A 17,572-nucleotide genomic window follows, 5' to 3' on the forward strand; every position below is an offset into this window, starting at 1 on the left:
ATATGTATGTAGATTGTAGTTCTGATACTGTATTATAATGTGCATGTAGATTGTAGTTCTGATACAACATTATAATGTGTATATGTATGTAGATTGTAGTTCTGATACAACATTATAATGTGTATATGTATGTAGATTGTAGTTCTGATACTGTATTATAATGTGTATATGTATGTAGATTGTAGTTCTGATAGTGTATTATAATGTGCATGTAGATTGTAGTTCTGATACAACATTATAATGTGTATATGTATGTAGATTGTAGTTCTGATACTATATTATAATGTGTATATCTATGTAGATTGTAGTTCTGATAGTGTATTATATTGTGTGTGTAGATTGTAGTTCTGATACTGTATTATAATGTGTATGTAGATTGTAGTTCTGATACTGTATTATAATGTGTATATGTATGTAGATTGTAGTTCTGATACAACATTATAATGTGTATATGTATGTAGATTGTAGTTCTGATACTATGTTATAATGTGTATATGTATGTAGATTGTAGTTCTGATACAACATTATAATGTGTATATGTATGTAGATTGTAGTTCTGATACTATGTTATAATGTGTATATGTATGTAGATTGTAGTTCTGATACAACATTATAATGTGTATATGTATGTAGATTGTAGTTCTGATACAACATTATAATGTGTATATGTATGTAGATTGTAGTTCTGATACTATATTATAATGTGTATATGTATGTAGATTGTAGTTCTGATACAACATTATAATGTGTATATGTATGTAGATTGTAGTTCTGATACAACATTATAATGTGTATATGTATGTAGATTGTAGTTCTGATACTATGTTATAATGTGTATATGTATGTAGATTGTAGTTCTGATACAACATTATAATGTGTATATGTATGTAGATTGTAGTTCTGATACTATGTTATAATGTGTATATGTATGTAGATTGTAGTTCTGATACAACATTATAATGTGTATATGTATGTAGATTGTAGTTATGATACTATATTATAATGTGTATATGTATGTAGATTGTAGTTCTGATACTATATTATAATGTGTATATGTATGTAGATTGTAGTTCTGATACTGCATTATAATGCATGTAGATTGTAGTTCTGATACAACATTATAATGTGTATATGTATGTAGATTGTAGTTCTGATACAACATTATAATGTGTATATGTATGTAGATTGTAGTTCTGATACTGTATTATAATGTGTATATGTATGTAGATTGTAGTTCTGATAGTGTATTATAATGTGCATGTAGATTGTAGTTCTGATACAACATTATAATGTGTATATGTATGTAGATTGTAGTTCTGATACTACATTATAATGTGTATATGTATGTAGATTGTAGTTCTGATACTATATTATAATGTGTATATGTATGTAGATTGTAGTTCTGATAGTATATTATAATGTGCATGTGTAGGTAAATTGTAGTTCTTATACAAGATTATAATGTGCATGTGTAGGTAAATTGTAGTTCTTATATAAGATTATAATGTGCATGTGTAGGTAAATTGTAGTTCTCATACAAGATTATAATGTGCATGTGTAGGTAAATTGTAGTTCTTATATAAGATTATAATGTGCATGTGTAGGTAAATTGTTGCTTCTCTAAGTTTTAACCTGTTTTATATCATAAACTTCAATCCTTGAAAGAAATGATCATATTAAAGAAACATATGAAATATTCCAATAATAATTTGTAGGTAGTTTGTTCATTAAATACCGATGGAGATAGATCTATAGTTCCCTTATTAAGTAATATCATGACAACAAACAATAAGCTATTCTAAGTTTGGTTGAGATATGACATTTAAGTGTGTTTAAATCTTCCAACAGTTAAAACACGTCTGGCTTTATAAGAAGATAACTCATTAGAAAGATAAAACTTTGTTAAAACTATGCAGTTATATTGAAAAACGACTTATAGTGTAGTTTTAATCTAGAATATAATGTGTTTCCTTCCAGGTCACTCATGTGTACACGAATAGCTGGACATCTGTTATACTATTATTAGCTCTACTGTTTCGTGTTGAATGTTATTTTCTATCACTGAAACGTGTGTCGTTCGGTATACGTGTATATATATGAATTACATAAGACAGGATATTTCTTTACTTCTGTTGGTATAGATGAATTCAAGGTAGGATCATCAGTTATTTAGTGAATGTTTTAAATTCACATTAGTTTTTAAAAGAATTATTGGATCATAAATGTAATTATTATTATCTTTGATGTGCTTTTGGACGTATATTACTCTGAATCAAATTTTGTGTTGTAGCCTGATAAGTAAGCTAGAACACAAACTATATATTTTTAATTTAATATTTAAGAAAATGCCACATATCAAGGTTCATATATAACAATATGTTTTCTAACTCATTTTGTTAAAAACAAGTTTGATGTTGTTGTTTAATATTAAATGTTTTATTTTAATGGTGAAAAACATATTCACCTTTTCGATTCAATTTTTTACAGGTATAGATATCTACATTAAATGTAATATTTAAAATTGCTTTTGTTCAATATATCTGAATGCACGTGTGAATGAGATAGCTTATTATTAACTTCATGTTGCCCTAGTGGTAAATTGTAAGAACTTGAAACTCAGTTATACGTACGTATGACTTGTGAGAAGTATTGTAATTATTTTTTCTTTATAGTATATATCAAGTAAAGATATTGTGGGCTGTAGTTAATTCCAAACGTTTGCAAAAAATATGTATAAAAATGATATCTGTCATATTTTTAGCATGCTCTAAAGTTTGTGTAGTTTGTTAGTTTAAACAAGTTTACTTTCACAATAGTTTAGAATCTAACTAATTAAAAGTTCCGATTAAGTTCTGTTCAGCTTTCAAAAATACTGGTTAACGGTTAGGATTACTACAGGTTCTAGCAGTAAAAATGCTGGTTTAACTAGTTAGGATTACTACAGGCTCTAGCAGTAAAAATGCTGAATTAACTAGTTAGGATTACTACTGATCGAAGCAGTAAAAATGCTGGTTTAACTAGTTAGGATTACTACAGGTTCTAGCAGTAAAAATGCTAAATTAACTAGTTAGGATTACTACTGATCCAAGCAGTAAAAATGTTGTATTAACTAGTTAGGATTACCCCTGATCCTAGTAGTAAAAATGTTGTATTAACTAGTTAGGATTACCCCTGATCCTAGTAGTAAAAATGTTGGATTAACTAGTTAGGATTACCACTGATCCTAGTAGTAAAAATATTGGATTAACTAGTTAGGATTACCACTGATCCTAGTAGTAAAAATGTTGGATTAACTAGTTAGGATTACTACTGATCCTAGTAGTAAAAATGTTGGATTAACTAGTTAGGATTACCACTGATCCTAGTAGGAAAAATGTTGGATTAACTAGTTTGGATTACTACTGATCCTAGTAGTAAAAATGTTGGATAACTAGTTAGGATTACTATTGGTTCTAGCAGTAATTTATGTGATTTACTATTTGGTCTTGGATGGATTCATACTAAAGTATGAATACTGAATACTGAACTACAGAATACTGAAGTTACAGCAGTGTATATGGTTTACCAGTGTACTTTAAGTTGATTGATCTAACAGTTTCACCTATCACTGTAGCTTAGGTTGATTTATTTTATAATATCATCTACTATTGTGTCTTGGGTTGATTTATCTTATAGTATCACGTACCTCTGTACCTTAGATTGATTCGTCTTATGGTATGCATCACTGTATGTTAGGTTGATTTCGCTTATGATATGCATCACTGTATGTTAGGTTGATTTGTCTTGTAGTATCACCCTCCACTAAACGTTAAGTTGATTCGTCTTATGGTATACGTCATTGTACGGTAGGTCTTCAGTATTATATCCCTACACATCTTGGGCTGATTTATCTTATGATATACATCACTGTACGGTAGGTCTTCATTATTATATCCCTACACACATTAGGTTGATTTATCATAGTTTTTTATTACGTACGTTATTTTAACTTTACAGTCGTCAGGACATGATGACTGAAGATCACACAACACAGAAGTTAGGCCTTGAAGTACCAGTGAAAAAGATTTGTTGTTTGGGTGCAGGATACGTTGGAGGCCCATCCTGCTCTGTAATAGCCTTAAAGTGTCCTGACATCCAAGTTGTTGTAGTTGATAAAAATGAAACTCGTATTCAGCAATGGAATTCTGAAGATCTTCCTATTTATGAGGTTAGTAAAGCTGTGATCTTTGTACATGAAGTGAATATTTGCTGTTTATTAAACACTTTGGTTTTACAGAAAACATCAGCTGTGATCTTTGTACATGAAGTGAATATTTGCTGTTTATTAAACACTTTGGTTTTTCAGAAAACATCAGCTGTGATCTTCCTACATGAAGTGAATATTTGCTGTTTATTAAACACTTTGGTTTTTCAGAAAACATCAGCTGTGATCTTTGTACATGAAGTGAATATTTGCTGTTTATTAAACACTTTGGTTTTACAGAAAACATTAGCTGTGATCTTCGTACATGAAGTGAATATTTGCTGTTTATTAAACACTTTGGTTTTACAGAAAACATTATTTTATGGAGCCGCAGCTTCAACTTAAACATTTCTTTCTCTAATTCGTTGTTTAAAGATGTTTTATTTTTATTTGAGATCAGAGAAGACATGATGAATGTGTTCAAGAAGGCCGTGTTTATCTGCAGTTGTTTTTACTGCTTTATAGTATAGGGTGCTGAATTATATGTGTATTCCACTTCTTGTATAATGTACATACGTCCTCAGAGCCTTTGAGCGTTGCACAAACTGTTTTATATGTATTGAAGGTCTTTTATAATGTACGTACGTCCTCAGTGTATTTGAGTGTTGTTACAAGCTGTTACACAGACAATTTAATTTTCATAAATAATCAGCACGTTACATGAAACTTACAACGGAAAACAGGGATACTGATCACTCATGTGTTAGCTAATTAGATTTGGATATTATGTTTGTAAATAGCAAAGTACAAGTGACTATTTTTGATAACAGAAAGGTACTTCATTTTTCTCATTCTATGCCTGATGTAGTGTAGTACGATATATGATGCTTCAAGGCATCATTATATCACAATTAAAAATATTTATAACTCTGTGTAACAGTACTAACTATTTTATGAATAATGTTATTTTATTCATAAATAAACTAGAAAATAATTGATATAAATTCTGGCAATCGAGAACATTTTTTGTACTCTTTTATAATAAATACGAAAATCCTTTATAAATAAAGTTTCAATAAGGAGAATAACTTTTCTGTCACTAGAGGTAGGTGATTACCTATAATTAATTAATACTCAAATTAGAATCTATATAATGTAGCAGGAACTCGAAAGATTTACTTTAAACAATTGAACTGGTGTCAGCAATCTCATGCTTTACTTGCTTAAGTTCATAATAAGAATACGAAATACGAAGAACGTTTAGGCAGAGCACATAGCTCTATTTAAAATCTTTTATATTTTCTCGAATACTTTTCTCATTTTCTTAGAAAGAGTGGAGGTTGCAATAAATCTGTTGGAGAATTGTCAGAGTGTTTTGTTATTTTTCTTTTACTGTAGGAACAGTTAGAAACATTAAGGGTGAAATTTGGATAGAACATTTAGTATAAACATTTTTAGGGTACTTTTATTCTTCTACTTCTATTCTAGAAACGATTAGAAACATTAAGAGTGAAGAATATATATGTGAAAATGGCTCCTTTGGGTTGAGAAAATATTTTACGTAGAGGAGCGAACAACGTTTCGTCCTTCTTCGGTCATCGTCGGAAAGTCGAAACGTTGTTCGCTCCTCTACGTAAAATATTTTCTCAACCCAAAGTAGCCGTTTTAACATAAATACTTTTCTCTACAAGTGGATATTCTCGACATCACTGATTAACAGTGAAGGTTTAAAATATATTTAGGGTAGTTTTATTCTTCTACTGTAGGAACAGTTAGAAATCTTAAGGGTGAAGGTTGGATGGAAGATTTAGAATAAATATGTTTAGGATAGTTTTATTCTTTTACATCTACTGTAAATACTGTTAGAAACTTTAAGGGTGAAATTTTGTTGGAACATTTGTTTAAAATATATTTAGGGTAGTTTTATTCTTCTATTGTGGAAACAATTAGAAACTTCAAGTGTGAAATTTAGATGGAACATTTGGTAAAAATATTTTTAGGGTAGTTCAATTCTTCTGTTTCTACTGTAGGAAGAATTAAAAGCCTTAAAGGTAAAGGTTGAATAGAGCATTTAGTGTAAATTATTTTAGGGTGGTTTTATTCTTCAACTGTAAAAACAATTAGAAACTTCAGGGTGTAGGTAGGATGGAACGTTTAGTGTAAACATTTTTAGGGTGATTTTATTTTTACTTCTACAGTAGGAAGAATTATAAACTTTAAGGATGAAATTTCCATAGAACATTTAATATAAATATTGTTAGGGTGGTTTTATACTTCTACATTAGGAACAATTGGAAACCTGAAGTATCAAAGTTGGAAGGAACGCTTAGTATATATATTTTTGGGTGGTTTTTATTCTTCTACTTCTACTGAAGATACAGTTATAAACTTTAAGGGTGAAATTTCGATGGAACTTTTGATAAAAATATTTTTAGGGTGGTTTTATTTTTCCTCTTCTACTGTAGGAACAGTTAGAAACTTTAGGGTGAATGTTGAATGGAACATTTAGTATAAATATTTTAGGGTGGTTTTATTCCTTTACTTTTACTGTCAGAACAATTAGAAACCTTAAGGGTGAAGGTTGGATGTAACGTTTATTATATATATTTTTAAAGTTTGTTTATTCTTTTACTTCTACTGTAGGAACAATTAAAAACCTTAAGTGTGACGATTGGGTGGAATGTATAGTATAAATATTTTTTGGGTGATTTTTATCCTCTTACTTCTATGTAGAAACAATTAAAAACTTTAAGGGTGAAATGTGAATGGAACAATTGGTAAAATTATTGTTAGGGTAGTTCTATCCATCTATTCTTACTGTAGGAAGAATTAGGAACGTTAAAAGTGAAGGTTGAATGGCCATTTAGTATAAATATTTTTAGGGTGGTTTTATTCCTTTACTTCTATTGTAGGAAGAGTTAGAAATTTTAAGGATGAAGGTTGGATGGAACAGTTAGTAAAAATATTGTTAGGGTAGTTCTGTTCATCTATTCCTACTGTAGGAAGAATTAGGAACGTTAAAAGTGAAGGTTGAATGGTCATTTAGTATAAATATTTTTAGGGTGGCTTTATTCTTCTACTGGAGGAACAATTAAAAACTTCAGAGTAAAGGTTGGATGGAACTTTTAGTATAAATATTTTTGAGTGGTTTTATTCCATTTCTTTACTGTAGGAAGAATTCGAAACTTTAAGGGTAAAGGCTCGATGGAACGTTTAGTATAAATATTTTTAGGGTGATTTAATTTTTTTTACTTCTATAGTAGGAAGAATTAGAAACCTTAAGGGTGAAGGTTGAATGGAACGTTTAGTATAAATGTTTTTAGGGTGATTTAATTTTTTTTACTTCTATAGTAGAAAGAATTAGAAACCTTAAGGGTGAAGGTTGAATGGAACATTTAATATAAATATTTTTAGTGTGGTTTTTATTCTTCTACTTCTACTGTAAAAACAATTAGAAACTTTTAGGGTAAAGGTTGGATGGAACGTTTAGTATAAATATTTTTAAGTTAGTTTTACTGTTGTACTTAAGATCAATTACAAACCTTAAGGGTGAAGGTTGGATGGAACGTTTAGTATAAATATTTTTAGGGTGGTTTTGTTCCTTTACTTCTATTGTAGAAACAATTAGAAACTTTAGAGGTTAAAGTTTGATGAAGCATTTGGTATAAATATTTTTAGGGTGGTTTTATTCTTTTACTTTTACTGTAGGAACTTGTAGAAGCTTTAAGAGTAGAATTTGGACAGAACATTTGGTGTAAATATATTTAGGGTAGATTTATTCTCTTCTGTAGGAACAATTACAAACCTTTAGGGTGAAGGTTGGATGGAACGTTTTGATAAATATTTTTAGGGTGGTTTTATTCTCTTCTGTAGGAACATTTAGAAACTTTAAGGGTGAAGTCTGGATGAAACGTTTGTTATAAATATTATTAGGATGGTTTTATTCTCTACTGTAGGAGCAATTAGAAACTTTAAGGGTGAAGTTTGGATGAAACCTTTGTTATAAATATTATTAGGGTGGTTTTATTGTTAAGAATATCGGGATAAGTGCTGCTACCTGTAGTTAGGAATAACTCAAGGAGAACATTATTCATGAGAGGAACAGTAAGTATTGTGATGTCACACTTTGTATTTTTTTTTTACATGTGTACTTAATGAATAAACACATATTAACAGGTTATGGGCTCAGGAATGCTCGAATAGTGCTTAATCAGATGAAACTGGTTTAAAATTGTTAGTACAAGTAATCCAGGAGATATTGAGGATTGCTGTAGAACAGTTTTGGATGACAATTTTGTTGGATGGCACAGGATTTACATGGATACTTTATCACAAGATAAACTGTAAGTAAAATATTGATTCACACTCTATTTTTTCAAGTCATATAAAGGGAGAAATAGATCTAAATAAAAGAAAGGAATATTACAGTTGTGGTTGAATTAGTTCGACAATGGAAGATAAAATATCAATTGATAAGTTGGGAGAAAATAATTGGGCCACATGAAAATTTCAAATAAAACATTTTTTGAGAGGAATGGCCTATGGGACCATATGACTGAAACAGAAGTATTGGCAGAAACAGCCAACGATCAAACAAGGGCAGTTTCAACAGAAAAAGGGAAAGAACATTTTCAACAATTCTGAATATTCAAGGTGCACAACTTTATCTTGTCACCTCATGCACAACTCCTAAGGAAGCATGGAATGTACTGTGTGCTCACTTTGATAGGAACACACTAGCCAATAAACTATTCCTGCAAAAAGAAGTATTTTCAATGTGAGATGAAAGAAAGCATGACGGTCCAGGAACATTTGAAACAAATGAAGGAGTTAACAGATCAGCTTGCTGCAGTTGGGGCAGAAATAGCAGAAGAAGATTAGATTGTTACCTTACTTGGTAGCCTGCCAGCTAGCTATGATACAATTGTAACAGTCCTGGAAACCAAAATTGATGATGTCTCATTAGAATTTGTGCAACAGGCACTGATCAATGAAGAACAATAGAAGAAAAAAGACCACATCGAATGAAACATCACCAACTGCAATAGTCACTCGCAGCAACTTCAAACCACATGGAACACAAGAAACAAAGAATAGGAGTACCAGTTTGAAGTGTTACAAGTGTTACAGAGAGAGACATATAAAACACAATTGTCCAACACTGAAGGAAATGATCCACAAAGCTAAGAATGTGGATATTAATGACACACCAGAGGAACATATTATAATATTATCACATGTTTAGCACACCTCAGCAAGTTAGGATTGGTGATGGAAGAACTGTTAAAGCTCTTGGAGTTGGAAACTGTAAACTAGAAATGACATTTAAAGTCAGTAATTCAAAGCATGTCAAAATGCAGAGTGTCCTTCATGTACCAAAATTAGCTAGCAATCTATTTTCAGTAGGAGCTGCTACCGAAAAAGGAAATATTGTGCAGTTTGGAATTAATCTCTGTTACATCCGAGGTAAATCAAGACAACTCTATGGCATGGGTACAAGAAAGGATGATGGTCAATACCAACTGGACTGTGAGACCAGTGTTATTGAGAATGCTTCAGTAGCCTCAAACAGCAACATGAATGGCTTGAATATATGGCATCAACGACTAGGGCATGTCAGTGTTTCACAGTTACAGAAGCTTGTCAGGAGTGGAAATGTAAGTGGAATCAAATTATAGAATTCTGATGAAGCCAGTTTCTGTGACGGATGCACTGAAGGTAAAATGCATAGGAAGCCATTTAAGTCAGTGGGAGAAATCAGATCAAAGAGAAGACTGCAACTGGTACACAGTGATGTCTGTGGTCCTATGCAAAATCCATCTATTGGAGGTAGCAAGTACTTTATTATATTTATTGATGATTACTCAAGATGCTGCAGTTTTGTTTGTTTGTTTTTGAATTTCGCACAAAGCTACTCGAGGGCTATCTGTGCTAGCCGTCCTAATTTAGCAGTGTAAGACTAGAGGGAAGGCAGCTAGTCATCACCACCCCCGCCAACTCTTGGGTTACTCTTTTACCAACGAATAGTGGGATTGAACGCCCCCACGGCTGAAAGGGCGAGCATGTTTGGCGCGATGGGGATGCGAACCCGCGACCCTCAGATTGCGAGTCGCACGCCTTAACACGCTTGGCCATGCCGGACCCAAAATGCTGCAGAATGTATTTCTTGAAACAGAAGTCAGAAGTCTTTGAGAAATTCAAGGAATTTGAGAAGTTGTGCTCAAATGAATCTGGAGAGTGCATAAAAACCCTGCCCACAGATAATGGCGGAGAATATACGTCAAATGAGTTCCAGCAATATTTGAAGTCAAGAGGCATTCATTATGAGATGTCAGTAGCATATTGTCCAGAACAAAATGGTGTTGCTGAGAGAAAGAACATAACTCTTGTGGAATCAGCAAGAAGCATGCTGTCACATGCTAAGTTACCAAGAATCTTCTGTGCGGAAGCTGTAGCTACTGCAGCGTATGTGGGCAACAGAGTATCCACATCGGCAAGAAAAGATGGTAGTATGCCATATGAGAGATGGTATGGGAAGAAACCAGATGTAGAACACATGAAAATGTTCGGATGTCTTGCATATGCACATGTGCCAGATGCGTCAAGACAGAAATTAGATATGAAGTCTATGAAGGTACGTTTCATTGGATATGATAACTGCACCAAGGGATATTGACTGTATGATGAAAAATCCAGGAAGATTTTCATGCGGCGAGATGTTATCTTTAATGAAACAGAATTTGGTCAAGAGCCTGTGACAAATGAGTATATCTCATCAAGTGAACAGATAGTGGACCAAGAAACAGAAGTTAAAGCTAAAGATAAAGCTGAACGACCAGCAAGAAACAGGAAACCCCCCCCCCTTCCATCAGCTATGGATATGATGAGTATGCTGATATGGCAGCAGCAAATGAATCAGTTTGTCACACTGCAAACTTATGCAGTGTGTTAGAGCCAAGCACATTAAGTGAAGCAATGTCAAGTGACAATGCAAAGGAGAGGAAGTCAGCCACAAATCTGGAATTTGAGTCTTTACAAGAAAATGACACATGGGATCTGGTGGAATTTTCAATTCTGGTGGAAGAAAACCTACAGGTTGTAAGTGGGTATTCAAAGTTAAGTATGGAAATACTGGAAATGTAGAGAGGTTCAAGAGTAAACTGGTGGCCAAAGGTTACTCGCAGAATTATGGTCTGGATTACGAGGAAACCTTCTCCCCAGTGGTGAGCTATGTATCAATTTGATCCTTGATTGCATTTGCTGTGCAGAACAACTTGAAAATTCACCAGATGGATGTCATAACTGCATTTATGAATGGAAATATGTATGAAAAGATATACATGGAACAACCGGAAGGCTACGGTGTTTCAGGAAAGGAAAACCTTGTGTGTAAACTGAAAAAAAATCACTGTATGAATTAAAACAGTCACCACGCTGTTGGAACAAATCATTTCATGAACAGATGATGGAACTGGAATTTGTTCAGAGTTCAGCAGATCTATGTGTTTACAAACGGAAGGGTGAAAATCTAGCAACAGTTGCAGTATATGTGGATGACATTATTTTGGTTGCTGATAGTGATGATAAAATAATCACTATAAAGAAAGCACTGAAGGAAAAATTCCGCATGAAAGACCTCGAAAAGGTCCATTACATCCTTGGACTCAGTGTTGTTCAGGATGAAAAGAATGGCTGTGTATGGTTAAATCAAAGACAGTATATCCAAACTATGCTGGCGAAATTTGGAATGATTGAGTGTAAGGCAGTTGCAACTTCATCAGATGTAAACGTGAAACTGCAAAGGATGATTGTGTTAGTACTCAGGTTGACCGCAGTTTGTACCAGTAGTTGGTAGGCAGCCTTCTGTATGTTGCAATGGGAACAATGTATGCTGCAGTGGGAACAAGACCAGATATTGTAGTGGGAGTAATATCTAAATATTGTGTTCAGCCCAACACAGCACATTTGACAGCAGCAAAGAGAATCCTACGTTACTTGAAAGGAACAGCTAATCTTAGTCTTACGTTTGAAAAGGTACCAGGAGACGTCATTACTGGTTACTCAGATGCATATTTTGCTGGAGACCTGGATGATAGGAAGTCCACATCAGGAAATATCTTCATTCAAGCAGGAACAGCTGTAAGTTGGATTAGCAAAAAGCAATCCACGGTGGCCCAGTCCATCTCAGAGGCAGAGTATATAGCTTTGAGTCTTGCAGCAAGGGAAACAGTATGGTTGAGAAGACTACTGCAAGAAATAGGTTCCGAAGTTGATGAACCTATTCGTATTATGGAAGATAACCAAGGAACAATCGCAATGGCACAGAATCCAGTGGGTCATGCAAGAACAAAACACATTGATATTCGTTACCACTTCATTCGCCAATGTGTGTAGAACGGATCAGTAAAACTGGAATATTGTCCCAGAAACATTATGACTGCTGACATTCTTACATGACTTACTAGAAATGCATCTGAAACGTTCAGAGATAATGTTGGACTGGCACCAATGGATAAATTAACCAGATAAAGTGAAGCTTATAATAACAAATTGAAAGTAATTGTAAAACATTTAGAATAACTGTCAGATTATTGACAGTAATTGTAAGTTTGTGTAAAACTTAAAATTAAGTGAGAGTGTTAACAATACTGAGATAAGTGCTGCCACCTGTAGTTAGAAATAACTCAAGGAAAATATTATTCATGACATGAACAGAAAGTTTTGTGATGTCACACTTTGTAATTTTCTTTGTACATGTGTACTCAATGAATAAACACCTATCAACATTTATTCCTTTACTTCTTGTGTAGGAAGAGTTATAAACCTTAAGGGTGAAGGTAGATGGAACGTTTAGCATAAATATTTTACGGTGGTTTTATTCTTCTACTTCAACTGTAGAAACTATAAGAAACTTTAAGGGTGAAATTTCGATGGAACATTTTGTTCCATTTTGTTACTTCAGGGTGAAGGTGGGATGGAACGTTTAGTGTAAATATTTTTAGGGTGGTTTGCTTCTTCTACTGTAGGAACCATTAGAAACCTTAAGGGTGACGGTCGGATGGAACGTTTAGTATAAATATTTTTAGGGTGGTTTGCTTCTTCTACTGTAGGAACCATTAGAAACCTTAAGGGTGATGGTCGGATGGAATGTTTAGTTTAAATATTTTTAGGGTGCTTTGTTCTTCTACTGTAGGAACCATTAGAAACTTTAAGGGTAAAGGTCGGATGGAACGTTTAGTTTAAATATTTTTAGGATAGTTTATTTTTCTACTGTGGGAACCATTAGAAACCTTAAGGGTGAAGGTCGGATGGAACGTTTAGTATAAATATTTTTAGGGTGGTTTGTTCTTCTACTGTAGAAACCATTAGAAACCTTAAGGGTGAAGGTCGGATGGAACGTTTAGTTTAAATATTTTTAGGGTGGTTTGTTCTTCTACTGTAGGAACCATTAGAAACTTTAAGGCTGAAGGTCGGAATGAACGTTTAGTTTAAATATTTTCAGGGTGGTTTGTTTTTCTACTGTAGGAACCATTAGAAACCTTAAGGGTGAAGGTCGGATCGAACGTTTAGTTTAAATATTTTTAGGGTGGTTTGTTCTTCTACTGTAGGAACCATTAGAAACCTTAAGGGTGAAGGTCGGATGGAACGTTTAGTATAAATATTTTTAGGGTGGTTTGCACCTTCTACTGTAGAAGCCATTAGAAACCTTAAGGGTGAAGGTCGGATGGAACGTTTAGTATAAATATTTTTAGGGTGGTTTGTTCTTCTACTGTAGAAACCATTAGAAACCTTAAGGGTGAAGGTCGGATGGAACGTTTAGTTTAAATATTTTTAGGGTGGTTTGTTCTTCTACTGTAGGAACCATTAGAAACTTTAAGGCTGAAGGTCGGAATGAACGTTTAGTATAAATATTTTCAGGGTGGTTTGTTCTTCTATTGTAAGAACCATTAAAAACCTTAAGGGTGACGGTCGGATGGAACGTTTAGTTTAAATATTTTTAGGATGGTTTGTTCTTCTACTGTAGGAACCATTAGAAACCTTAAGGGTGATGGTCGGATGGAACGTTTAGTATAAATATTTTTAGGGTGGTTTGTTCTTCTACTGTAGGAACCATTAGAAACCTTAAGGGTGAAGGTCGGATGGAACGTTTAGTATAAATATTTTTAGGGTGGTTTGCTTCTTCTACTGTAGAAACCATTAGAAACTTTAAGGCTGAATGTCGGATGGAACGTTTGTTTAAATATTTTTAGGGTGGTTTGTTCTTCTGTTGTAAGAACCAATACAAACCTTAAGCGTGAAGGTCGGATGGAACGTTTAGTTTAAATATTTTTAGGGTGGTTTGCTTCTTCTACTGTAGGAACCATTAGAAACCTTAAGGGTGAAGGTCGGATCGAACGTTTAGTTTAAATATTTTTAGGGTGGTTTGTTCTTCTACTGTAGGAACCATTTGAAACCTTAAGGGTGAAGGTCGGATGCAACGTTTACTATAAATATTTTTAGTGTTGTTTGCATCTTCTACTGTAGGAACCATTAGAAACTTTAAGGGTGAAGGTCGTATGGAACGTTTAGTATAAATATTTTTAGGGTGGTTTGCTTCTTCTACTGTAGAAGCCATTAGAAACCTTAAGGGTGAAGGTCGGATGGAACGTTTAGTATAAATATTTTTAGGGTGGTTTGTTCTTCTACTGTAGAAACCATTAGAAACCTTAAGGGTGAAGGTCGGATGGAACGTTTAGTTTAAATATTTTTAGGGTGGTTTGTTCTTCTACTGTAGGAACCATTAGAAACTTTAAGGCTGAAGGTCGGAATGAACGTTTAGTTTAAATATTTTCAGGGTGGTTTGTTCTTCTATTGTAAGAACCATTAGAAACCTTAAGGGTGAAGGTCGGATGGAACGTTTAGTTTAAATATTTTTAGGGTGGTTTGCTTCTTCTACTGTAGGAACCATTAGAAACCTTAAGGGTGAAGGTCGGATGGAACGTTTAGTTTAAATATTTTTAGGATGGTTTATTCTTCTACTGTAGTAACCATTAGAAACCTTAAGGGTGAAGGTCGGATGGAACGTTTAGTATAAATATTTTTAGGGTGGTTTGCGCCTTCTACTGTAGGAACCATTAGAAATCTTAAGGGTGAAGGTCGGATGGAACGTTTAGTTTAAATATTTTTAGGGTGGTTTGTTCTTCTACTGTAGGAACCATTTGAAACCTTAAGGGTGAAAGTTGGATGGAACGTTTAGTATATATATTTTTAGGGTGGTTTTCTTTTTCTTCTCTAGGACCAAGTAGAAACTTAAAGGTGAAGGTTGGAAAAATATTTAGTACAAATATTCTGAGGCTGGTTTTGTTGTTATATTTTCTAATTTTAATATTAGAAGAATTTCAAAGATAATTGCCTTCTTTCAACTGGCTGCAGACAGTGCAAATCGGTAGTAGTTTACACATTGTTGGTGTAAATCGTCACCTCTGTACCATTATTTTATTTTACACCACTTAGTTTTTCATCTAAATTTCAATTTTTTCATGTGGGTGGGATATCCACAGCCCCTTTGGTTGCTGTCAGTACAGACACTTTCTATTATGAATGTTTGGTTACAACTGAGTGGATATCCACAACACTTTTGGTTGCTATCACTACAGACACTTTTTATTGTGAATGTTTGGTTTCAACTGAGTGGGATATCCACAACTCCTTTGGCTGCTATCACTACAGACACTTTTTATTATGAATGTTTGGTTACAACTGAGTGGGATATCCACAACATCTTTGGTTGCTATCACTACAGACACTTTTTATTGTGAATGTTTGGTTACAACTGAGTGGGATATCCACAACATTTTTGGTTGCTATCACTACAGACACTTTTTATTGTGAATGTTTCGTTACAACTGGGTGGGATATCCACAACAACTTTGGTTGCTTTCACTACAGACACTTTTTATTGTGAATGTTTGGTTACAACGGAGTGGGATATCCACAACACTTTCGGTTGCTATCACTACAGACACTTTTTATTGTGAATATTTGGTTACAACTGAGTGGGATATCCACAACACCTTTGGTTGCTATCACTACAGACACTTTTTATTGTGAATGCTTGGTTACAACTGAGTGGGATATGCACAACACCTTTGTTTGCTATCACAACAGACACTTTCTATTATGAATGTTTGGTTACAACTAAGTGGATATCCACAACACTTTTGGTTGATATCACTACAGACACTTTTTATTGTGAATGTTTGGTTACAACTGAGTGGGATATCCACAACATCTTTGGTTGCTATCACAACAGACACTTTTTATTGTGAATGTTTGGTTACAACGGAGTGGGATATTTACAACACTTTTGGTTGCTATCAGTACAGACAGTTTTTATTTTGAATGTTTGGTTACAACTGAGTGGGATATCCACAACACCTTTGGTTGCTATCAGTACAGACACTTTTTATTGTGAATGCTTGGTTACAACTGAGTGGGATATGCACAACACCTTTGTTTGCTATCACAACAGACACTTTCTATTATGAATGTTTGGTTACAACTAAGTGGATATCCACAACACTTTTGGTTGATATCACTACAGACACTTTTTATTGTGAATGTTTGGTTACAACTGAGTGGGATATCCACAACATCTTTGGTTGCTATCACAACAGACACTTTTTATTGTGAATGTTTGGTTACAACTGGGTGGGATATCCACAACAACTTTGGTTGCTTTCACTACAGACACTTTTTATTGTGAATGTTTGGTTACAACGGAGTGGGATATCCACAACACTTTCGGTTGCTATCACTACAGACACTTTTTATTGTGAATATTTGGTTACAACTGAGTGGGATATGCACAACACCTTTGTTTGCTATCACAACAGACACTTTCTATTATGAATGTTTGGTTACAACTAAGTGGATATCCACAACACTTTTGGTTGATATCACAACAGACACTTTTTATTGTGAATGTTTGGTTACAACGGAATGGGATATTTATAACACTTTTGGTTGCTATCAGTACAGACAGTTTTTATTGTGAATGTTTGGTTACAACTGAGTGGGATATCCACAACATCTTTGGTTGCTATCACAACAGACACTTTTTATTGTGAATGTTTGGTTACAACGGAGTGGGATATCCACAAGATCTTCGGTTGCTATCACTACAGACACATTTTATAGTGAAAGATTGGTTACAAATGAGTGGGATATTTACAACACTTTTGGTTGCTATCAGTACAGACAGTTTTTATTGTGAATGTTTGGTTACAAATGAGTGGGATATCCACAACACCTTTGGTTGCTATCACTACAGACACTTTTTATTGTGAATGTTTGGTTACAAATGAGTGGGATATGCACAACACCTTTGGTTGCTATCACTACAGACAC

At 33.7% G+C, this 17,572-nt stretch overlaps 1 protein-coding gene across 1 annotated transcript in view; it reads left to right on the forward strand.

The window, feature by feature from the left end:
* The first annotated feature begins 2,046 nt into the window (after positions 1-2,046).
* LOC143254494 (UDP-glucose 6-dehydrogenase-like) overlaps positions 2,047-17,572 on the forward strand; it is a 150,169-nt gene continuing 134,643 nt past the window's right edge. Inside the window, exons 1-2 of the mRNA XM_076509666.1 lie at positions 2,047-2,152; positions 3,997-4,207. Of these exons, the coding sequence (XP_076365781.1) occupies positions 2,142-2,152; positions 3,997-4,207 (222 nt within the window). The 5' untranslated portion in view covers positions 2,047-2,141. The remainder of the gene's footprint in view (positions 2,153-3,996; positions 4,208-17,572) is intronic.

This window comes from Tachypleus tridentatus, chromosome 6 (genome assembly GCF_004210375.1).
Source record: "Tachypleus tridentatus isolate NWPU-2018 chromosome 6, ASM421037v1, whole genome shotgun sequence".
NCBI classification, from domain to species: domain Eukaryota; kingdom Metazoa; phylum Arthropoda; class Merostomata; order Xiphosura; family Limulidae; genus Tachypleus; species Tachypleus tridentatus.